The 25,780-nt window shown below is 38.6% G+C and overlaps 1 protein-coding gene across 8 annotated transcripts in view; it reads right to left on the bottom strand.

Annotated features, from left to right (window-relative positions):
- The window catches only part of KLHL32 (kelch like family member 32), a 252,577-nt gene that overhangs the window by 93,320 nt on the left and 133,477 nt on the right, over window positions 1-25,780 (bottom strand). For 3 of the 8 annotated variants that reach the window (XM_059401086.1, XM_059401092.1, XM_059401093.1), the window contains exon 6: window positions 1,165-1,380. The exons of 2 other annotated variants lie outside the window; for them this stretch is intronic. In XM_059401086.1, coding sequence (XP_059257069.1) covers window positions 1,165-1,380 — 216 coding nt within the window. Of the gene's footprint in view, window positions 1-1,164; window positions 1,381-25,780 lie in introns of those variants that run through there. 3 more of the 8 variants (XM_059401087.1, XM_059401094.1, XM_059401090.1) reach the window with 3 other exon arrangements.

Raw genomic sequence — 25,780 nt, 5'->3', positions numbered from 1 at the left:
GAAGGCTCTCACAGCACCATAGCTCCTATCCTCAGTGGGGGAGCAACAGTAAAGAAGGAAGTTGCTGATTAATGTAATACAAAGAGAGAAATAAGGGAGAGAAAGACACCAGGAAAACTATCGGTGAGTAGAGTCAGGTGCTGGATAATTAACAGCTACCTCTGCCTGTCCTGGCCAGAGTTCGAGTACTCTCCCTATGTCCCTTGCTAAAATACCAGGAATTTAGTGTCCAATCAGCTAACAGATAGATGACTTTGTATTTTCTCTTGTCTTCCATATATAAATAGCATGAACATGTATATAAAAAAGTATATAAACAAAATGTATATTTTATTTGTTTTTCTCTCATGTATTCCGTCTATAAATAAATTGATCCTGAAATCTTGAAGGTATAACAAGATGGCGAGCCAGTGTTCAGAGAGGGAGGTGGGCGAGGTAAAACGAAAGGGGTAAGATGGGCTTTGTTTCCCAAAGACACCATGTGGATTGTTCAAGTAAAGGCAGTGGGGATGAGCAGAAAAGGATTTAAACGGAATAATCAACTCCAAAACACAAAACATCCTCCATCCCCTAGGCAAGGATGTTTGGAAAGAACGCTACGTCAGGAGAAAGGCAGGGTTTAGGAAAATAGCAATGAATGCAGAATGAACTAAAGGGGGAGATTTTTCCACTGCAGTGCAAGAAGAGCTTCATTTCATTTAAGGTCCCAGCTGCTCTCAGCTGCTACAAAAAAATGGTTCTGAATTGTTTACAGGAAAGCCCAAAATCTACTCTGTTTCCATTGGTCTTAAATACGCATATATGGCGCTTAACAATCCGATCTTCTCATATTCAGTTTAAGAAACTATCTTTACTAGGAGAAAAGAAATTCTTGACTCTTTCTGATGTAAACCCCCCACTCCTCCTTAGGTTTTTGGGAAGCCCCAGCAAGCGACTGAGAAACCACACCTCTGACAGCTAGAGTTAAGCCGAGCAGGGGCTGAGACCTCCAAGCCCTGAGAGCTGGTGTTCTCCAATCACTTGCCCACCAAGGGAGCATGACTTCTGCCTTTGACCCAGAGGAGAACCGAACCAGACAAAATTATCATTGTTCCTCAGCTGTTCAACTTTTAACCATTCCATGCCTTTTCCCTGCCAAAAGAAGACCCACACAGAGCGCCTTACCTGCCAGATCTGCGCTTCACTCAGGGAGGTCAGGCGGTCGCTCTTCAGAACCTCCTGGAGCAGACAATAAGGAAGCGTTAGAACGTCTTCTGGGCGACTCTTCAGGAGTTCAGAGAGATGTTTCACTAAGAAATCGATCACTGCCTTCTCCAGCAAAGTGAGGTTAAAGAGGTCAGCAAGTCTGTACAGATCCAAGTAATTAAAGCTATTTAATTCCTGGGTGCCAAAAAAATAAAAATAGGGGGAAAAAAAGATCTCTTAGAAATTAATCCAAGAAAGAGCAGGCAAGAAATTCAGACTGATTCATTAAGGTTTTATGACAGGAGTGGGGGAAATAGGACTCCACTGATAATGTAAAAAAAAAAAAAAAAAAAAAAAAAAAAAAAAATCCTATAACTATGACTTTGGCAGAGAACTGCATGTTCTAGAATTCATCATTTCTCCTTACTTTGTCCCTCTTAAAACCCATATATTTAAAGACATCTTTTTTTTTTAAGAGTTTTAAATTTATTTTTATTTATTTTGAGGGAGGAAAAGAGAGCATGAGAGCACATGTGGGGGGAGGGGGAGAGGGAGGTAGAGAAGCAGACTCCCCACTGTGCAAGGAGCCCCATACTGAACTTGATCCCAGAACTCTAGGATCATGACCTGAGCCGAAGGCAGACGCTTAACCAACTGAGCCACCCAGGTGCCCTAAAGACATCTTAATAAAGGGGTTGAAAGGAGTTTCTGGCTTCACTGACTAAAATGTTACTTTGCAAAAGACATTTTACCAATGAAGAAAATTGATTTTTTTACCCTTTCTGTATTTCACAGCTCTCAAGCGAGAAGTTTGTTCAACCACAGAGAATGTGCGTGCAGGTAAAGTAGGAGTTGTGATTCGATGACACAAACTACAGAAATCAGATAGACCCCTCTTTTCCCAAAACTTCAAATGAAGTATGTCTTCGAGTAAAAAGAACCCATCCTGACTTAATGAAATTAAAACACAGATTTTTTACACATAAGGTTTCAGGAAATGAAGGAATCTCTCAGAAAAGATTCCTGTCTTGAATAATTCTATATTGAACCTACTTAAGATGAACAATTTATAATTATTCTTTATTTTTTGTTAGCCTCAAATGTTCAGACAACCACTGACAATACTTCCTTCTTATTCAAGGAGTTCCTGTAGCAATGCTCATTTTGGGAGGATTTTCGCTGTCCCTACCACTTCTCAAGTTCATAGCTATGGCTCTAAAATAATGCCTCCTGAGAGCCATGACTCCCATGGAAACTTTCTTTAACTCTGCGAGAATCACAGTGGGCACACAGACTTGATGATAGCAAACTTATTTCAAGTAGAATAAATGTCCTGTTTTCCCCCATTTTTAACTTGAAAATTTGAATATGTGAGCAGTATTTTCCACCAGCTTAAGGAATGCAGAATACCATCAGATAGCTATTTCACTCCACTGAGCTATTTAAGTAATTTTCAACACATTTCCCCTTTTCAAGTCATCCAGGAATATTAAGAACACTTTCTAAAATATTTATATTCTATTTGAATGTTTTTGTTACCAGAATATTTGTAAGTTTAAAGGACTGCGTTCTAAATCTGTGTCCAGCATGGTAGCCCCTAGCCTCAAGCGGCTCCTGAGCACTTAAAATATGGCTTGTCTGATTTGAGAGGTGCTCCAAGTGTTAAAGTACCCCAAAAACCAGGAAGAAGAGAAACAGAATGTAATATATCTCATTAATAATTTTATATTGATTATATGTTAAAATGATATTCTTCTGGATACAGTAGATTAACTGTGTCATTATAATTAATTTCCCCTGTTTCTTTCTACTTTTTTTTTAATGCAACTACTAAAAAAAATTTAGAATGACGTATGTGGCTCCCATTGTGTTTCTATAGGACAGTGCTGTTCTCCAGAATAAAATGTTAATAAAGAAATTGTAAAAACAGCTCTTTGAGGAACAGCTGCACCATCATCATGGCTACCTGATTTTTTTTTTTTTTTTAACTTTAGATTCCATTTCTTAGGAGGGGAGATGACACTTTAATTATATTCTAACAGGAGTCAAGACAGATGACTTCAGGAATCAGCATAAGATTCTGGCTCCTCATAGCTCTATTTGCCAACACAACTGAAAAGGAATAAACGCTTAGCTTTAAAATGAAATTTACTACAGATGACCACTAAAATCCATTGCAAGAGTCCACTCACTGCCGTTCAATCAATATGTCCTGGCTTCCCATTCAGCAGATTTTACCAAAGGAATACTGAAGATTTTTAACTCTAGCACCAATTATTTCAGATAATGCTTAAACTGTTCTCCAAATCTTACATTTTAGGATTGGTAAATTTTATTCTGGGAGTAAAGAACATGTCACCCTTGTTTCCATAAAGGACTTTGGGACCAACTCCTAGGAATAAATGTTCTTTCTGGTCAGTGCATCTATGAAGCAAGTTTAACTGCTCAGGGTCCTGAATATAACTTTGGCGTCCCCGTAAATTACTCTGCAGGCCCCCAGAGGCATGCTGGGCGAGGTCAAGGTGGTGTCGGTGCCTTTCAAATACCCCAGGCACATGTCCAAGGCATGGCTCAAGGTCCTGAGGCAGTGCCCAGCAGCACAGCAAGGAGATAACTTAGTATGTGCATAAGCAGAAACAGCTAAGCTCAGCAAAGTTAAAGGTAGACAGGCGGAGCCCAGCAAAAATGTTTTTATCTCCAGTTGTTCTCCTGCCAAGAAGTATGTATAACTAAAAATTTGGGAACAAATTACATAGAAGCAATCAAATATTCTTTTTTTTTAATCAAATATTCTTTATCAAGCATCTTTATTTCCTTGTAGAGAGATACTGGGTTTCTTCCAATTAGATGCCTTCAGCTTAAAAGTAGGCTGGTTCAGAACTATGGAGAACCAGAGAATTAATCTACCTTAATTTTGCTTCTTTTCTGTTGCATTTCTTTTGAAGGTAGTCAATGAATGCCTGAATGCCTGTTTCCCCAGTTCTGAAATGTTTTAATTTTCTAAGGGTCTAATTTTACATAACCCCCAAATACAAACTAACAAATATTTCATATTAGTAGAGAACTAAGAAGCTAATTGGACAAGCGTCAGTGTCTGTCTGAACAGCAAAAGGGAAATGAACTGAGATATATATTCCTTTACAAGAGAAACATCAGTTGAAAATTTACTCCCTATCTTTGCCTTTTCATTTCTCTTCTCTTCTACTTAAAAACACAATTTCCCAGGCACCTGGGTGGCTCAGTCAGTTGGGGGTCTGATGCTTGGTTTGGGCTTGGGTCATGATCTCAGGGTTGTGAGACTGAGCCCTGAAATGGGTGTGGAGCCTGCTTAAGATTCTCACTCTTCCTCTCCCTCTGCCCCACCCTCCTCCCTAAAAATAAATAAAATCCGAAAAAAACAAACAAACAAACAAACATAATTTCCCCAAATCTCCAGTGCTTTCTATACATGTCACAGGTTTCCACTCCCTTTGCCATGCATACTTAGCTACTCAGTAGTTTAAACTGTATAAAGTAGAAAGATCAGGGAAAAAAGATAAACCATCTTCAGTGAGGTCATGATGCTAAATCATGCATTCCTCTTGTTGGCGTTTTGTGAGCTTTAAGCAATATCATCATTTCTTGTCCTTTTGGCTAAGACCTTGTGCAAGCAAAATAATACCAATAATGCTGCTTTTAGAGATTCTCATAATGTGATGTGGGGAGGTGGGAAGCAATGGTTAAATTACATTAAGTGAAAAAAAAAAAAAAGAAAAAAAGAAAAAAAATGGGGCACCTGGGTGGCTCAGTGGGTTAAAGCCTCTGCCTTCAGCTCAGGTCATGATCCCAGCATCCTGGGATCGAGCCCCACATCAGGCTCTCTGCTCATCAGGGAGCCCACCTCCCTCTCTCTCTGCCTGCCTCTCTGCCTGCTTGTGGTCTCTGTCAAATAAGTAAATAAAATCTTTTAAAAAAATTACATTAAACGCCCAGCTACAATAATGTGCAGGGAAGAAAATAATCACTGTTACAGAAATAGTGCCATTATGTTTCCAGTTATAAAAAGTAATAAATGTTTATTCCATAAATTCAGGAAAAGTATGGAAAAGAAAACAAAACCATTTATATATCACCATGCAGAGATAATCACTATTAATGTTTTCATATACATATTCTAGATCTTTTTTCAAAAAGTCTTTTTTATATCAGAGAAAAGGAAAGAATAATTGTATTAAGGGGCAGAAAAAAACCATCAGCAGACAGAGGCACTTGGAGGTAACCCACCCTGGTGAAGAGCAAAGGCTGTGCATACAATCAAGTCAACCTGGTTCAATTCCAACCCTAACACTTACCAGTGTCCATGACTTTTCTCAATCAGTGAACCTCCCATTGTTCCTCAGTTACAAAACAGAAATTTCAACCAGCTCACAGGGTTATCATGGGGATAATGAATAAAAAGCTCTTACCACGCACAACTTGACACATGAAAAGTAGACATCAGACTTGGTAGGCAAGGAATAATAAAGTATATTTGAGCATTGCTGTTTGGCATCCACAAACCCTGATTCAACATTGATGCAAGGAGGTCAAAATGAAGAATGTGGTCCCCTTTAGATATAAAAGTAATAAATAACCTATACCATTAAGTCAGGGAAAAGAAGGATGGCCAAAACAAAAAAACATACAGCTGAGTTGTAAACTGATCATATGTTAATGACTTCCTTTTCTATACAAGCAGTCCATACCTCTCTCAGCTCTGAATTCATTTTCCCAACTACCTGTAAGAGGACATTTCTCTTGGATATTCCACAGTATGGAATGGATAAAGATGTGGTTGGATGACCACAACCAACCATGCACATCAGGATCTCAAAACATGGCCCATATTCCTCCCTCATAACCAGTCATTCACCAAATCCTGTTTGCTCTTCCTCTTTAGCAGTTCTTACTCTGTTCCTCATCATCTCCTATCCAGACTTCCTAGAGCAGGGTCCTAAATTTCTACCTCCAGTATCAAATTTTCAAACCTCTCTTTTTATGAGAATCTGACCGTATTGATCATCTGTTAAAAACTCACAACAAGGCCTCCCTCAAGAAACAAGAAAAACCTCAAATAAACAATCTAATCTTATACCTAAAGAAGCTAAAAAAGAAAAAAGCCCAAGGTTAGTAGAAGTAAGAAAATAAATATTGAAGCAGAAATGAAATAGAGATGAAAAAAACTTAAAAAGATCAATGAAACCAGAAGCTGGTTATTTGTCAAGATAATTAATACTAACTAAACTATACTCAGATTCATCAAGAAAAAAAAAAAAGAGAAGACAAAATAAATGAGGAAGAAAAGAGATATAACAACTGACACCACAGAAATATAAAGAATTATAAGAGTCTATTACAAAAAATTATACACTAACAAGTTGGACAAACTAGAAAAAATGGATAAATTCCTGGAAACATATAATCTTTCAAAATTCAGTCAGGAAGTAATAGAAACTCTCAACACACCAATTACTAGTAAAGAAACTGAATTGGTAATCAATAACTCACAACAAACAAAAGTCTAGGACCAGACAGCTTCACAGAGAAATGCCACCAAACATTTATTTATTTATTTTTAATATTTTATTTACTTATTTGTCAGAGAGAGAGAAAACACAGGCACAAGCAGGGGGAGCAGCAGGCAGAGGAAGAAGCAGGCTCCCCATTGAGCGGGGAGCCTGATGCAGGAATTGATCCCAGGACACTGGGATCATGACCTGAGCCGAAAGCAGATGCTCAACCATCTGAGCCAACCAGGCGTCCTCTACCAAATGTTTAAAGAAGAGTTATTATTACTTTCCATAGACTGTTCCAAAAAATGAAAGAGGAAGGAAAGTTTCAAATATATTCTACAAGACCAGCATTGTCCTGATACGAAAATAAGACAAAGGCACTACAAAAAAAAAAAAAAAAAGAGAGAGAGATAATTACAGTCAATACCCCAGATGAACAAAAATGCAAAAATCTTCAATGAATATTAGCAATGCACATTCAACAATACGTTAAAAGGATCATTCACCACAATCAAGTGTGATTTATTCCTGGAATGCAAGGATGGTTCAATATCCACAACTCAATAAACATTATACACCACACATCAACAAAGGACAAAAATCATATGACTGTCTCAATAGATAAAGAATAAGTATTTGACATAGTTTTACATTCATTCATTCATGATAAAAACTCAACAAAGTAGGTTTAGAGAGATCATACCTCAACATAATAAAGGCCATATATGATAAACCCACAGCTAACATCATATATGGTGGTGAAAAATTGAGAGTTTTCTTCTAAGATCAGGAGCAAGAGAGGAATGTACAGTCTTTGCACTTTTATTCAACATAATACTGGAAGTTGTAGCCATGGCAACCAGAAAAGAAAAGGAAATAAAAGTCATCCAAATTGGTAATGGAGAACTCTGTCACTGTATTTGCAGATAACATGATATCACCCATAGAAAGCTTTAAAAATTCCACCAAAAAACTACTAGAAGTAACAAATGAAATCAGTGAAGTTGCAAAACACAAAATTAATATACAAAAATCAAATGTGTTTCTATGCACTAATAACAAAGTGGCAAAAGATCATTAAGAAAACAACTCAATTTACAATTGTACCAGAAAGAATAAAATACCTAGGAAAAACTTGACCAAGGAAGTGAGAGACCTGTACAACTATACAACACTGTTGAAAGAAATCAAAAACAACACCAACAAATGGAAAGACACTCCATGCTCAAGAAGTGGAAGAATTAATCTTGTTAAAATGCCCCTATTACCTAAAGCAATCTAACAGATGCAATGAAATCCCTACCAAATACCAATTGTGCTTTCCACAGAACTAGAACAAATAATACTAAAATTTATACAGAACTACAAAGGACTTCAAAAAGCAAAAGCAATCTTAAGAACAAAGCTGGAGGTATCACAAGCCCAGATTTCAGGATATACTACACAAACCTATAGCAATCAAAACAAGATAGTACTGGCACAAAAACAGACACATAGAACACTTATACAGAATAAAGAGCTCTAAAATGAACTCACACTTATACAATGAATTGATCTATGACAAAGGAGGCAAGAATATACAATGGGGAAAAGACAGTGTCTTCAATAAATAATGTTGGGAAAACTGGACAGCTACATGCGAAAGAATGAAACTGAAACACTTTCTTACACCATACACAGAAGCAAACTCAAAATGGATTAAAGGTCCAAATCAGAGACATGAAAGCATAAAACTCCTAAAAAGAAAACATAGACATTGAAAAACATAGACAAAGAAAAACGTCTGATAATTGACTTCAGCAATATTTTTCTAGATATGCCTTCTCAGGCAAAGGAAACAGAAGAACAAATAAACTGTCGGGATTATGCCAAAATAAAACGACCTCACACAGTAAAGGAAACCATCAACAAAATGAAAAGGTAACCCAATGACGAGAAGATATGTGCAAACGATATATGCAATAAGGGGTTAATATCCGAAATATATAAAGAACTTATACAACTGAAAACAAACAAAACCCCTAATAATCTGATTTAAAAATGGGCAGAAGACCTCAAGAGACATTTTCCCAAAGAAGACACACAGATGGCCAACAGTCACAAGAAAAGATGCTCAACATCTTTTCTTCTCAACATCACTAGTCTTCTGGAAAAATGCAAATCAAAACCATTATGATACATCACCGCACAGCAGTTAGAATGGCTACTATCAAAAAGACGAAAAATAACAAGTATTGGCAAGAATGTGGAGAAAAGGGAACATTTCATGCATAGCTGGTGGGAGTGAAAATTGGTGCAACTACTGTGGAAAACAGTATGGAGGTTCTTCAGAAAATTAAAAATAGCAATGCCAGTTGCCTCATTAGTGCAGTAGGTAGCATGTCAGTCTCATAAAAATAGCAATGCCATATGATCCAGTAATCCCACTACTAGGTATTTATTTGCCTCTCCTCAAAAGCCCAGAAGTGGGGCACCTCAGTGGCTTGGTGGGTTAAAGCCTCTGCCTTTGGCTCAGGTCATGATCCCAGGGTCCTGGGATCAAGCCCCGCATCAGGCTCTCCGCTCAGTGGGGAGCCTGCTTCCTCCTCTCTCTCTCTCTGCCTGCCTCTCTGCCTACTTGTAATCTCTGTCAAATAAATAAATAAAATCTTAAAAAAAACCCCAGAGGATATTAATTTAAAAAGATATATACATCCTTATGCTTACTGCAGTTATGTTTACTGCAGCATTATTTACAATATCCAAAATACGGAAACAATCATGAATAGACAAAGAAGATGGGTACACACACACACACAGAAATATTACTTAGCCATAAAAAAAAATGAGATCTTGCCATTTGCAGCAACTTGAATGACCTAGAGGGTGTTATGCTGAGTGAAACAAGTCCAATAAAGACAAATATCATATGATTTCACTTCTGTGTGGAATCTAAAACCAAAACAAATGACTAAGCAAACAAAAAGCAGAAACAGACCCATAAATACAGAGAATAATCTGATGCTTGCCAGAGCAAAGAGGGTTAAGAGGATGAGCAAAATGGGTGAAGGGGAGTGGAGGATACACAATGAGCAAGTCACAGAGATAAAATAGACGGCATAGAGAATACAGTCAATGGTATTGTATCAGTGTTTATGGGGAGAGATGGTGGCTACAACTGTGATAAGCATAGCACACCACAGACCTGTTGAATCAGAATGTTGTACGCCTGAAACTAATTTAAAACCACATGCCAACTATACTTCAATTAAAAAAAAAGAGAGAGAGAGAGAGAGAGAGAGAGAGAGAAACCACTAATGAGTACCCATTTGCTTATGGTTAAATGTCAAAACTCAGTAACACTGCGTGGCCTCCCGTGATCTATACCCTGATCATTTTCTCAGCCTGAAGGGTAATAATCCCACCCACTCTGGCTTGGCTTCAGCCATTTCTATGGGCTACATATTCTCATCATGTACCAGGACTACATCAGGCATTGGCAATATAATGATGAGGAAAAATAGGCAAGTCCCAGGCCTCACAGAGTACATACTCTGTTGGAAGAGCAAGCCGTTGATCAAAACGTATTACAAATAAATGACAAATTATAATTGAGGTAAAGGCTACAAAGGGAAGAATATGGAGCTGAAAATGCCCATAATGGGTGATTTGATATGGAGTGGAGACTTAGTAAAGGCTTTTCTGAGAAGCCACATGGAGCTGATAGCTAAAAGAAGAGCGGATGTTGGCAAAGGGTAGGGTCGGGAAACGAATTAACTATATTTTCTTATTTTCTGTATTCCTGATTCCTGTCGTTTGGGGTGCCCTGCCCCTCCCAGGACTAGCCAGTTTCTGAACAGAGGAAGCAATATATGCAGAATTCCTACAGATGAAAGACCATGTTTCCATTGTTCTGTGTGACCATCCGATCTAAATTAGCACACTCCCCATCCTCTCGCTGTTATCCTCCATCACATTACTCCATTTGATTTTGGTACTCATCACTATCTGTAAATCTTCTGCATTTATTTGCCTAATGCTTAGTTACAATGTATTTGTCCCCCAAGCCCCAAGAAGTATGTTCCATGGGAGGAAGGAACTATTTCATTCACTGGTTTATCCCTGCTGCCTAAAACAGTGCTAGGCACATGGTAGGGTGGTTCAACACACACTTGCTTGATGAATGAACCCATTTCGTTTTTTTCAGCTTCCCTGATTCAGGCTAAACTTCCTTCTTTGTGCCTCCATCGCGCCCTCGGCAGATTTCTAACAACACTTGTCACTCTAAATGCCCTTGGATTAGAGATCAGCCTCCCTTTGCGAAATCTAAGCTCTCTGTGCCAAGGACTGCATTGTGGCCCTGATCTCTAGCAGAGAGCAGGTCCTGAACGCACATGAAACAGTGTCCATGAGCTTTTTCTCTTTACCTAAATTTAAGCAAAACAGAACATGCCATGTCTTTCTAACATGGCTTTCCAATTGTGAACATTATTCAAATCAGCCTATTTTTCATACCTCATTGGCCTCCCTCACTTCCCTTCTGTTTCTGCCTTTCCTACACATACACACAAAGGCAAAGCCAGTGGTCATTCAGTTTTCCAAGTGGAAAAACGGGTCATATCATGACTGAAGTTGAAAGTGTTAATGGATGAGTGCAATGTACCAGCTCTGCTGTGGGGAGAAAAAAAAAAAAATCTATCTATCTATCTATCTATATATCAATCCACCCAAAATTTCATTTTTAGTCCAAGAGAGAATTATTTCCTCCATCAATTGGCTATTCAGAGCAAAGAACCTTTGCAAATGATCCTTTGTCCTAATTATGAGACTGTCACCATTCTCCGACATTCTATAACTTCAAAATCCAAGCACCCAGGTAGAGGCAGTGATTTTGAATGGAAATTATAGCTCAGCAACAAGAAACTCTCTTGAGTAAAAGGACAATCTTTTTTATTTTTCTAAAAAGGTTTCATTTCTGTCACACTGCTTCTCACTTGAAATTTAGCTTCTATTCAGAATTATGGTGCATACATTGTTGTTCTTTGGGGAATCTTTTTGAATAGTATTTATTTTCCTTTGGTTTAGGGCTATTTGGCTTCTCTCTTCTCTTCTATTTGTTTCTTATACTGTGGATGACAAGTTAAATAACATAAGAAGAGCCATAAAATGTGTCCCCAATACTACACTAGCTATGGAATAAACACTAGTGTTTCAAGGGCAATAATTCTTAAACCTTATATATTCCCCAAATTCACTCTTTCTGTGTGGTCCAGCCCCCTAATTAAGTCACGAAAGTGGTTATTCCCCAGATTAACTACTGAAGGTAGTAGGGACAAGAAGGTATGAAAAAGACAAATACTGTTTTATTTGGAGGTATATTCAAATGTGATTGCGTTTTTGAGGCAAATTATTAGGTGGTGAGGACATGCGTGGGAGGCAACAGGACAGTCTGGGGTCTGTGGGTAGACTTGTGGCCCTTCCACCACTCTTCCCAGGCCAGGGGCGTAGCAAGAGAATGATGAATGTCAGCCTTTCTGATGTCCCCTGGTGGGGTTCTTCTCATCTGTAGCATAGACATTGGCTGTTGTATTAGCTATCTCAAATAAGCAAATACTAATAATTAGTGACCAATGTTCACATAAGATTTCTTTTATTTTAAAATTCCGAGCAGACTGAAGCCTATCGCTGAGGTCCCTTGCATTCAAGGGAGAGAAATGTGTATGCAGCCTTACAGTTGGGGTCTGCGTATTCACTGAACATAACCCACAGCCCAGCTTATGTATGTCACAGCCAAGAGATGTGTCTTGATGTGTGCCAGCTGTGGCACAAGTTGCTAATCAATCATGCATATTTCTAACATACAGTCTATCTTTGTTTTAGCCACAACCATGCATCTCCTACCCTGTCAGTAACCTCTTGCCTATCTAGCTCTGCAGTGTAATCACAACCCTGGCCCAGGAATGATACAGAACACAGAAAGTATCTGTCATCTCGTGATTGCATCTACTGTAAACTAGCCCCAACATCTCCCCCACAACAAATATTCTTTCCCAAATATAGGAGTCCTTGTTAAAATGATCAGATTTGGAAGTCTGATGGATAGGTTTTGACTTAATACTAAGGATATCCATGCAAAACATGGCCTTACTACCACGGATGCCTCTTGTTGCCTCATCAGGTTCCGAGTATATCAATGACTTGTGAAATAAAAATAAGCATCAGCAACCTGTACAGCTTGACTTGTGTTCCAGATAATAAAAAACTTCTCTCAAAATAAAATAACTGAAAAATATTTGTTGGGTTATGGATTTTAAAAAGCAAGTCACTTTTTAAAAAGCATATCCATTTCTTCAATTGCAAAGAGGAAATGACAGTTTTTTATAGGTTAAAATAAAAGTAATGCCATTTTGATTTCCTAAATTTCTCCCTCCAAAATGACCAAATTGAACAAGATTTCAGATTTTTCTTGGTAATAACATTCAACAGACTTGACTATTTGAACAATGCTGTGATCTTTCATATCCAATTATCAACGCCCTTCAGTTATACCCTCCTTCAAAACATCACCTAAATTACTACACGACATTACTATAGATAAAGATGATCAGGAGACATAGCAGTTTCTAGGACCATCATGTAATAGCATACTTGAAACATGAAGTTCTATTATAAAATGTTGACTTCACATCATATTTTGAGAATCCCTGAAATGAAAAGCCACCCTTCTTATGGAAATTAAGAATTTAAAAAAAAAAAAATTACTCCTAAATCTAACCCAAACAGCTTGATATACCCATTCTGCATATAAAACTAGTATGGTTTGATTTTTAGCAATATTAACTACAAGTTAAATTAAATCATTATGTTGGCTTCTTATAGGGACCAAGTACCAAGTCAGATATAAATATGAAGCCCTTGTCGCCGGCTGAATCCTAATGCTTCCTGCTTCAAGTCTCCTGTAACATACCAACCACCTTGTCTCTAAGCTACTCATGCACATATCTTTCAATCACTAAAAACATTTCTAGTAAACTAGTAAAAATAGGTTTGCATCTTACAATTTTTATATCCTGTACAATGCCAATCATAATGTCTTTATCACATATTGTAACTGAAAAATATTTGTTGGATTACGGATTTTAAGAAGCAAGCCATTTTTTAATTTTAATTTTATTTTATTTTATTTTAAAGATTTTATTTATTTATCAGAGGGGGGGGGGAGAGCAAGCACAGGCAGACAGAATGGCAGGCAGAGGCAGAGGGAGAAGCAGGCTCCCTGCTGAGCAAGGAGCCCGATGTGGGACTCGATCCTAGGACGCTGGGATCATGACCCGAGCCAAAGGCAGCTGCTTAACCAACTGAGCCACCCAGGCGTCCCAGAAGCAAGCCATTTTTTTAAAAAGCTCATCCATTTCTTCAAATGGAAAGAGGAAATGACAGTTTTTTATAGATATAATTCTACTGTCGGGTAAATAAACAGATCTCTATAATTAAGAAAGGTGCCCTCAAATATTTGATCTAACCATAAGTAATTCTCTCCTGATGCAAAGTACACATCAGGTTTTTCATATAACTGATAAATATGGTGGAAAGCCCACTTGGGATGCCACAGGAATCAGGCCCAGCTTCTACAGTGAATCTTGGGTCTTCTGACTCCTCACATCTTGGTGTTTCTGTGTTTTGTTTTTTCCCCTCCCAGAATGTTGAATAGCAACCTTATCTCTCTTGGCATTTAGTGATAACCAGAAATATTCAAATGTCCAGCTGTTTGCCAAACATATATTGTTTGTGAAGCATTGGAAGACTCTTTGATTCAACAGACTTTAGAAAGCTTGTAAGAAAAGGGAAGTTCTGTATTATATGTACTTTTCCCCTTCTGAGGCAGGAAGGTGCAGAGGGGAGGGACAGCCAAGATCAGATTCTACTTCCTAAGGAAGCCATCAAGCCAGCCCATTCTAGATGGAAGGACTTGCCCCGCTTCTTACTTCTAATCACAGGAGCTACTTATATCCTTTGTTTAACCCTTTGCCAGTAGTTACCTAATTTTCTCCCCAGCTGTGCATAAAGGTACAGGCTTGTGTCTGTACTGTAGATCTTCCTCTCTGTCTTTACAGCTACTTCATTCTGATTGATGGATAGTGGGTAGGTAAGAATGTCAGACCTTTAAATATTCAACTCCTATTGCTTTCATTTCTTAGTTTACAACAAAACATACATTCTTCTGCTCCTTAAAATATTTATATTTTAATATTTTATTAAATAGTGAATACATTTATGAAGCATTTTAATATTTAAATAATTAAGACTTTTAGAAAAGATTTTATTTATTTATTTGAGAGAGAGTGAGAGGACGCCAGCAGCAGGGGAGCAGTGGACGGAAAGGGAGAAGCAGGATTCTTGCTGAGCAGGGAGTCCAGTGCGGGGCTCGATCCCAGGACCCTGGACATGACCTAAGCCAAAGGCAGATGCTTAATCGACTGAGTCACTCAGGCACCCTTAATTAAAGTATTTTTAAAGTACATTCCTAGAGTGCTGGCCACACTGGAGATGAATGTGGCAGCCTCGCTGGAAATAAATACAGCAGCCCGAAGAGAGGGAGAAAATTTATCGCCTAAAATTTCACAATCATATGTTATTTTTAGGCTGTTCTTCAAGATCAGGTGTTTTCCCATCTTACTCTTGATGACTCAGAAAAAATGATAAGCTCAGTTGGTTGTGCGTATATATTTGGGTTTATAGTTTTATCATTTCCCTGTCTTTTTCAGTAGGTCTCTAGTTGTGGTGACCAGGAACGGGCTGCATCCTCAGTTTCGAGGTGTGGGGAAGAGCACGTGATCTGAGCCTGACCCATCTGGATGGCCTCAGCCAACGGCTGACCGGAGTCTAATTTTCTCAACTAAAAAAGGGCAAAAGTGATCTGTGGTAAGGATTCCCAAAGTACATGTAAAGTGTCTTCCACGTAGAAGGTGCTCAGCATACAGTAGCTCTCATTTTATTACTGTACTCTTTTTAAAATGCTGTTAACAGTGCTTAAACTACAGCTTTGCATATTCCATGAATTTCATTCACTGACTGGGTGAATGGAAGAAAACACCTGAATGTCAAATGTGGTCTTAATTTTTCTTCAATTATCAGCAAAAACCATAGCGGTCATATAAAATCATTCATTTCTTTTGTATTTAAGAAAGACTTCACCAGAGATCAAGGAGAACAGGTTGAGACATTATACTGGACTATCACCAAATATGTGTTACCAAAACATGCCCTGGTTCCCCTTCTACATTACACATAGCTGAAAGGCACATTAGAAATCTAAGGACGGAAGAGCTACATTTCTTTATGACCTTCTTTGAAAGATAAACTCCTTGGGGAAATACAATTTATTCAGATTATCAAGACCCTGCTGTGCAAATCTACAGTCTGGGAGCACACTATGGAGATCAAAAAATATTTACTTTATTCTGTTGGGTATAAAAGCTTTTAATGAATGCATAATTAAGGCAAAAAAAGTGTATACAGCTTTAGAAATTCCACTGCTGAGCCAGGCCATTAATATCCAAGGCACCATACCCAGTTGTGATTCCACCTGTTTCCTATTTGGATTACAACCTAGTTATAAATCAAGGCATTACGTGGCTACAGGACCTGGTGCTGCAGAAAAGGACGACACTCCAGGAGTCGAGGAAGCAGCATGAAAGGCTTTGTGGTGATGTGTGGGAAAGGGGTGGCCCTTTGGAACATGTTGAAACAAACAACCAAATAAACAAAACCCAAACATTTTAATATCCTTGGGATGAGTGATATAGGGAAAATATTAGCATGTACATCATGTATGCAAGGGGATCTGTGAGTTTTTTCTATAATATTTTACATCAGGTTCGATGGGGTAAAGTTAACTTTTATGAGAGAAAAAAATGAGTAATTCATTGACAATGCAGCCCAGATTACTTGTGGATATGGTAAAATACAGTAAAGGCAGATGTTTTTATCTTGTATGTCTTATTTTTCTCTCTGCTTAAATATACAGAGAGATAGAAGTATATTTGTACATAAACATACAAATATATCTGGGCAACCATATATCCTTATATTTATATAAATATGTTTATGATATATTCTGATTCAACTAAAACAAAATATTAGCAGCAATTGAACAAACTACAAGGGGAAAAAACCTCAACGTGCTCTAATTCTTGGAGTCTTTGAAGGCCTATTTAAATATATTTGTGGTGTATAACAGAGGAATTCCACAATTAGGTTACTAATACATTTTCATAATCAGCTGTATGCATAATATCCAAGGCTCATGAATAATTTTATATTGTTCTTGGGAAAGTCTGTAGTAAGCTGGAAATCCATGAAGGAAGCACAGAGACATGGCCACGTCAACAACCAATAATTCTAGTCCCCATCACAATGAGCTACAAAATGCTATTGCAAAGTTTCCTAAAGCTGGCTCAGCACATCAAGCAAATACCATTGAATTATGAACCAGAGAGGAACTTAATGTACACATACTTTTCTTTCTTTAATTGAAAATAGTCTGTCTGTGCAAGTAGAGCTTTAAAAAGAAAATTTCAGTAACCATCAACTATTTTTTTTTTTTTGAAGAACAGCATAGAAGTAATTATGATCTATTTCCTTACTTAGCTCTGGTGCACTCAATTCTGCAGACTTTTGATAATCTGCCAGTTATCCACATAGACTGTCTTTGTCATTATTATCTATAAAAATGGACTGGTGGGTTTTTTAATTGTTTGTTTCCAATCTGCATTGTTCTGACTTTTTAAATTTTGGATGCCGTGAAGGATACATAATATTGATATTTTTATAAGTACAAACTAGAACCAGTTTGAATTTATTTGAACATGATGATGGTTTTGGAAGTCCAAAGAGCAGCGGTTTATGGGGCACATAACTAATGTGACAGGATATGGCAAGAGCATCTCAAGCAGTGGTTCTCAAACTGTGGTCCCAGACCAGGAACACCACATTCAGTTGGGAACTTGTTAGAACACAGATTCGCAGTTTCCTTGCCAGACCTCACGAATCAGAAACTCTGGCAGTGGGGCCAGGAGTCCCTCTGGTGGTGGGGCTGTTTTAACCAGCCGTTCAGGGGATCCCACATGTGGTCAAATTTAGGAACCACTAATACATACTGTGCATTTGAGCATTTGAGTAAAGAAAGGAACGACTCTACAAATGTAGTAACTCCTACACATATATGCATGTATGTAGGCAATATGTAGGTAAGTCTATTCTTGCAGCAGAACTAATTCCTAGTCCTTCATCCCAGCCTTGGAAGTGAGTAAACATTATACTGAAGGCACAGGGCTGATGCCGAGTACCTAGAGCTGAATTAATGATAGAGACAAGCAATCGTCTTTCCAGGAGCTGCGCACATATCCCTTAATGTGAGAAAAGGCCAGAAACCTGCTCTAAAGGACATCTGTGGCTAAAGAATAGGAAAGGAGTGAGGGAGAAGTTTAGGAAGGAAAGACAGCAGGAGGGAGGTGGACATGTGAGTAGCAGTCTCCTAGGAAGGAAAAGATCACATTTTCCTTCTTTTAAACAAATGCACTGCTTTCATCTTCCTTTGTCAGGAGATCTCAGGACATCACGCAACTACATTATAAAATGTTCCTATCATGGGGAACTTTCACGGCACACATAGAAGGATTGCAAACAAACACGGGTTTTTAAGCAGCTACTATGCATTAAGCTAGAAATGAAGGATTTTTTTTTTTCCATTTCTTTCTTGGATTCTGTATATGAGAATGGGGCAAGGTGTTTTATTTACAGAAAGGGCAGGAGAAACAATAAAACAAAACTGCCTAGATACAAAGCGTTAATACCAATGTAATATGTTGCTTTGAAAAGCATTGTTTTTACTATTTATTAAAGTACAATTTCAGTGTGTTGTTTTCACAATTCAGAGGCAGAGAGAGAGCTGATGTTCCATTTAAATTATTTGCAAATTTTTTTTCCCCCTAAGACAAGGCATGCCCTTTTACAAAATCAAAGAGAAGTGGCTGAAAGAAAAAAAAAAATACCTTTTACAGAATGGTGCTTATTTTCAAAATTTTCAGGAATAGACTCGTCCAATATGTTGTCAATTGAAGGTAGGTAGTAAAGTTGTGACATTTCCAGGAATGAAGGAAGACAAGAGTGAGGGAAACAGGTAAGAAGATAATGGTAGAACTAATAGAGGAATTCACAAGTGATCATTCCATTCTTTGGAAACCAGCTCATTCTGGTTTCTAGTGTACCTACTGCAGGTAGGATACTTCATATGCATTATCTCACTGAATCCTCCACATGCCAAGAGGTAGATTATATACTGATACTGTATCTATATTTTACAGATGAGGACTGGGGGCAAAACAGTTAAGCAGTTTTCCCAAGGTCACATAACTCTGGGACATGAATTTCTATCATGGGGAGATAGATAAGTAAATCAACACGAACATTATGGTGTGATCAGCACCCCAGAGGACTACTCATAATGAATGAAGAGGAGAGAAATTTGACTCCAGCTAGGTGGACTGACCAGGCAACTCTGGAAGACGAGATAACATATGAGCAAAGTACTTAAAGAGGAATTCATAAGGTGACAAAACGAAGGAAGAATAATCCATGGAGAAAGACGCTTCATTCAAAGAGTTTAAGGTACAGAGAAATGCATGAAGTTCATAATGACTGTGGCATTGCTCATGGGTGGTAAATTGTTTGAAACAAACAAACAAAAAGCCTAAAGAGATAGAAGTTTCATAATAAAGATGGGACCCGTGTGTCGGATTAGGGGGAATGAACATTATCCCGAGGCTGTGATGAACCGCGGACTACGGAATGATTTTAGACATGACTGCGACGTAATCAGGTTATTATTATTATTATTATTTTTACAAATCAACCAGAATTTTTAAAAGTTATTTTTACATGTCAATCAAACAGAATTTTGAGTGTGGCAAGAGTAAAGGCAGCTTCATTGGGTAGGAGGAAGATTCTTTAGTCCAGGAGATAATGAAAGTTCAAACTAAGATAGTAATAGCAGTAAAAGAAATGGAGAGAATGAGAGGGATTTAAAATTAAGGGGTTTCACACAAAACCCTGTACACAAGTGTTCATAGCAGCTTTATTCGTAACGGCCTAAACTTAGAAGCAACCAAGAAGTCTTTCAGTAGTGAGAGGATAAATAAAGTGAGGTACATCCTGGTAATGTAATATTATTCAGTGCCACAAAGAAATGAACTGTTAGGGTTCCTGGGTGGCTCAGTCAGTCAAGCATTAGACTCCTGGTTTCTGCTGAGGTCATGATCTCAGGCTCCTAAGATCAAGCCCCATGGTGGGCTCCACACTCAGTGCAGAGTCTGCTTTAGATTCTCTTCTCCCCTAAGTCCTCCCCTTCTGTGTCTCCCCACCCCCACTCCTTGCACTCCCTCTCTCAAATAAATAAATAAATATCTTGGGGGGAAAAAAGAAAGCAATAAGCTATCAAGTCATGAAAAGACACAGAAGATATTTAAATACATATCAGTAAGCCAAAGGAGCCAATCTGAAAAGGCTACATTCTGTATGATTCCACCTACACAATATTCTGGAAAAGACCAAACTATACAGACAGTGAAAAGATCAGTGGTTGCCAGGTTGAGGTGGGGAAGGGAGGGATGAATAAGCAAAGCACAGAAAAATTTTAGGGCAGTGAGACTACTCTGCGTGATACTATAATGGCAGATACATTTCAGTATACATGTGTCCAAACCCATAAAATGGACAACAGCAAGAGTGAACCATATAATGTAAATGGTGAGCTCTGAGTGAGAATGACATATCCATGTAGGTTCATCGACAGTAGCGAATGAGCCACTTTGGTGGAGGAGGCTGATAATGAGAGCAGTTAGGCCTATGTGGGGGCCGAGATATTAATACAAAATGTCTGTATCTTCCTCTCAATTTTGTTGCAAACCTAAAACTACTCTAAAAAAGTGTGTTTAAGAAAATTAAAGAGGTAGATTTGAAAGGTCTTGGTGACAGCATATGTACGGCACAAGGAGATGAATGATTTTAGGAGGACTCCTGGTTTCTGATTTGAGTTCATACTCAAAAAGTTCATGTGCCCTGGGATACCCAAGAGGAAATGCTGATTACACAGTTAGCTTTAAAATGATAGAACATGCTGTTCTTGGGTACCGTGAGAATAGAACACATTAGGGATACAAGAAAGAGAAAGAACAAGACTCTCTTGGAAACCTATTGAGTAACCAGGAGACAGGGATCCAGCTTGGGTTTTAGGGAAATAAATTGTTTTGTGGACCACAAAAGTAACTTAGATTTGTACAGCAAAGTATTGATTATCATTAGATCATAGGCAAGGGCACAGCGGAGCTGTTGCAGGAATGCTGCAGAAAGATGATCCAGACCTGATGACAGATCCCTAACAAAGAGGAGGAGGAGGAGCAGGTGTGTGAAACAGAGTACAGATGAATATGAAGCGCCACGTGCAAATGCTGGCTGAGCACAGGGGTCTGGCGCTTGGGAGAGGAGATTGCAATAAAGTAGCCAGCCCTCCGCCTGTGGATGAAAGAGAGCGCTGTAAGCAAAGCGTACCAGCGTGGAGCCGAGGGAGAGTGCCTGGAGGGAGAGTCAAGGAGCTGCTCAAAGCAGAGCTTATATAGGATCTGAATGAAAAGAATTAGGAGAGAGTCTTGAGAAAAGAAAACTGTAGCAGAGAGTGGAGCTCCCAGTGTGGAAATGTTGGAGAGCAGTCACATTAGGACACCATGAGGGGCCCACTGTGTTTGATAATTAGGCGGCTTTGGGACCTTTGTTGGACAGCTGTTGAGGAGTAATGAGGCAGAGGGCGAGTTCAATAGGACTGAAGAATGAATGGAAGATAAGGAAGTACAGGCACTGATCGCGGTTTGGTAGTGAATGGAAGAGGGTTGCCATACGGAGAGAGGAAGAAAAGTTTGTCCCATCTTATTGATCCTATTTTAAAAAAACGAAAGGAGCCAGTGCAGAAGGGGACACTGAAACCATAGGAAACACAGAAGGCACCTGATGGAGTACGGAGCAGAAGGGCTGCTTAACCTTAGAGAAAAGGCCAGACACTTAACTCTGGGTAGTAAGATCTGCAGAGGGCTGGTGCGTGGGAGGATGAGTATCTCAAACGAAACCCAGATGTTCTTGTAATGGCCCTAATTTCTAAGTATTAAAAATAGAATTAAATGAGATTGATATTTGTTTGCTTGGTGTATTGATTCTGAACTCTGGCATTAATAAAACATTGGAAACACTTTACTTTTGAGAAAAATATGCTGGAAGTAATTTCATTTTATTTATTTTTTAAAAGATTTTATTTATTTATTTGAGAGAAAGAGCACGAGAGCAGGGGCAGAGGGAGAAGGAGGCTCCCTGGGAGCCAGATGCAGGGCTCAGTCCCAGGACACTGGCCCAGCTGGCAATGGTTCACTTAGAATAAAAATTAGTAGCATTAGAAAAAGCCTTCAAGACAATCTTTTTTCTCATTAAAAACTTACAAACAAGGATGACAGAGTCAACTTCAGATTATCCACATAATAAATTAAAATGCCAAAATGACTTCCCTGGCCCCCCAGCATGCCTCTAGGCTGTTACCACTGACCTCCTTTGGAATGGACTTAGGGAATAGAAGTCAACCTAATAGTATATGAAAAAATTAACTGGGCTTCTAAAATGCTACTAAAGGATCTCATGATATATATTAGAGCCGAATATGAATGATATTTGGCAAATATGATATTCTGTGCCAGATAGCAAACACTCTTGATTAGAACAAATAATCAGTAGTTAGCTATAATTAACTAGGACTGATACATTTCCATCCTTTCTGATCATTTTCACTGATTAAAAAAACATCCAGAAGATGAAGCCATTTGTAATATTTTTTTCCAGACTTTGTACTCTTTCTCCAAATACAAGAGTATTAGCTCCGGTGAACTATGAAGCAGCATGAAGTTGGTGTATTTGATAGGGGCATATTAAATATATATGTTGATACAATCATCTGTCTTATCTAATGTGGAAGAAAATAGCTCAGTGTTGGAGAAAAATGAGCGTGAGATCTAACTTCTTCTCAACCTTGAAGACAAATTATTCTATTCAGCACACCCACTATATATTATGTATTTAGAAGATACTGTTAATTTAGTAATTAAAATTATAATAATACATTGTTTGGAAGAGATAACCTTCTAAAAGTCATTGTAGTATTACTTTAGTTTAAAAATGACAACCTTATTATACTACTGCAAAATATGCAAGATCCTCAGTGCCAAATGCAATCCCCACAGAAAATGTATTCAATGTATTGAATGAGTAATGTATTCAATGAGTAAAACTAATGAAAGACTGACTTAGTGGGGTACCTGGGTGGCTCAGTGGGTTAAAGCCTCTGCCTTTGGCTCAGGTCCTGGGATCTCAGGGTTCTAGGATCGAGCCCTGCATCAGGCTCTCTGCACAGCAGGAAGCCTGCTTCCTCCACACTCTCTCTCTCCGCCTGCTTCTCTGCCTACTTGTGATCTCAGTCTGTCAAATAAATAAATAAAATCTTATAAAAAAAAAAAAAAAGGACCGACTTAGTAACATATTTTCCTCTCATAACACAAAATTTCAATATTAAACAAGTAGGACAAAATTACTGAACGGAGGCACATTCATTCCCTCGATACATACTGTGGTTCACTGAAAAATGTGTCCCTCCCAAATTCCTGCGTTGAAACTCTTAAGTCTCCGCGTGCTGGTATTTGGAGATATGGCCTTTGGGAGGTAATTAGGAGGTAATTCAGAAGAGTGAATGAGGGTGGGGCGCACGGGACAGGATTATCCTTCTGTGTAGAGACGCCAGAGAGCCTGCGATCTGTGTACCAGGCAAGGACACAGCAAGAAGGTCGTCCGCCAGCCAGGAGGAAGGCTCTCACCAGAACCCAACCATGCTGCCCCCTGACTTGGGACTTCCAGTGACCAGAATTATAAGAAATAAATGTCTGTTGCCTAAACCACCCAGCCTGGGCCATTTCGGTAGGGCCATCCAAGCTGACAAATATACATACTGGGCTCAGGTGATGATAAAGGAAGGAAGACAGGGACGGGGTCAGGCCTGGTAGCTGCCTTCGAGAACCTTGTCGTCAACTGAGGTCAGGAAGACCTTCTCCAACCACAGGCACCCCTGAGGAAATTGATGCAAAAGCAGCAGTTGAATACTTGCAGCTTCTGTGAAGCTATTTCAAGGATCCAGTGTTCCTCAAAATTGGAAGCAGAAAAAATATATTCTTGGGAAAAGAACAGGAAAATCGCCATTCATTAAAAAAAAGGAACAAAATATCCAGAATTCTTCCTAATACCCTCATGAGAGAATAACATTCTTTAAATCTTTGTACCTTCACTGAAGAGAGAAAAATGACTAATTCTCACGGTAGCCCATTTAGTGTAAGACTAAATGAAGACAAGGGATGACTAATAAGCATCAGTCACAGAGGAGGGAGATTTAGGGCGGGAAGCCGCGGGCTCCCTCCAGCTCCTGTACGTTCTTGGCTTCCGAATGATTAATAGTAAGAATCTGGGCTTTGCTTTACTAGATGATACAAATGTGCACACTGTAAGCAGAACGATGCCTTCGATCTGGTGATGATCTTTTACACTTATAAAAGCAGGAAATAAAACAAATGAAAAAAATAATAAAACAAATGCTCCCCTGTTTTCCTTGCGGTGATAAAACGCTCTACCTAGAGCGCGCATGTCCCTTCCCTCTCCCATCCAGGCAGCACGTCTCCTCTTTCAGGTCACGTCTTTCGCATAAAAGTGCTAAACTAATGCCGCTTAATGACAAATTAATGTCCATGAATAAAAAATACACCTCTAATAGCATAGAGTAATTTGCCATTACAATATCATCATTGGACATGCCCCTGGTTTAATACGATGTATTTAATTCATAACCTAATGAGTGATATATAAAAAGAGGGAGATGAACCCTGCAATTACATTTATGTGAGTCTGTCACCTTATTTGTAAAACCTTAGAGTCATTTACATTCAAATTAGAACAAATGAGTGATTTCACAAAGTGCAGTGATAAATGACCACAGCAGCCCAAGACAAAACTGTATTTCCTGTGAACACATTAACAGTTTCCTATTATTTGTTAAAAATTACAGTGCATATTGCCCAGTGTGGTGTGAATAATGACTTTTTTACTGATTAGGTCAGAAGACTAATATGTAGCAAAATAAATAATTTTTTTTTTTTTTTTTTTTGATTTTTTTTTTTTTTTTTTTTTTTTTTTTTTTTTGCTTTTTGCTTTAAATTAACTACTGAATTCTGGTGGATTCATACTGCCACCTGCTGCCTAGGAAGAGATACTAAGAGTGTTCTCTCAAAAGGAATTGATTCACCTCTTGGGTGGCCTTCTTTACAAAGTGTACATGACCGTTCTCTCTTGTCAATATATTTAAATTGCATATCATAGTAAAGGCTGATACTTGGCAAACAAACAAACACTTGCTAATTAAATAATAGGATATACTATTTACTATTTGGGAGAAGTGGTATGAAATGTAAAAAGTTTTTGTTTTTTTTTTTTTGAAAGCTAACTACAAAAAAGGACACTTTCAGCAAAGCGTGTATCTCCTAATGCATCACTTTCAGGGGATACAACCCAAAATCCAGTGGCCAGCTCCCTTCATCTTCTGACAGGTGCATCAGCAGGGGAGAGGGTAGGGGAGGAGTGTGTGCACGATGTTTCCCCTAGTCCTGCTCCTTGGTACAATCAGAAGATTGTACTCACCTAATGGCAAGTCCCAGAATGAAAAGTTACCTGAGAGGCCAGAGCACAGCGGACTAGGAAAGGCACTAAGGCTGCAGGGGAGGCTAGGGAGGAACAAGCCTGGCCTGAAAGATCAGGCTAAGTTCATCTCTAGATGACCTAAGGTCAGCTCTAGAATGGTCATCAGGGGCACTCATCAGTGTTTCCACTGGATCAACACCTTGGTTCTGAATTTAAGTTTTCCCTTCTGTAAAAACAAAAGAATACTCATCTGCTTTACAGGG

Source organism: Mustela nigripes, chromosome 5 (assembly GCF_022355385.1).
Source record: "Mustela nigripes isolate SB6536 chromosome 5, MUSNIG.SB6536, whole genome shotgun sequence".
NCBI lineage: Eukaryota > Metazoa > Chordata > Mammalia > Carnivora > Mustelidae > Mustela > Mustela nigripes.
This window is presented reverse-complemented; position numbering and strand designations above follow the sequence as displayed.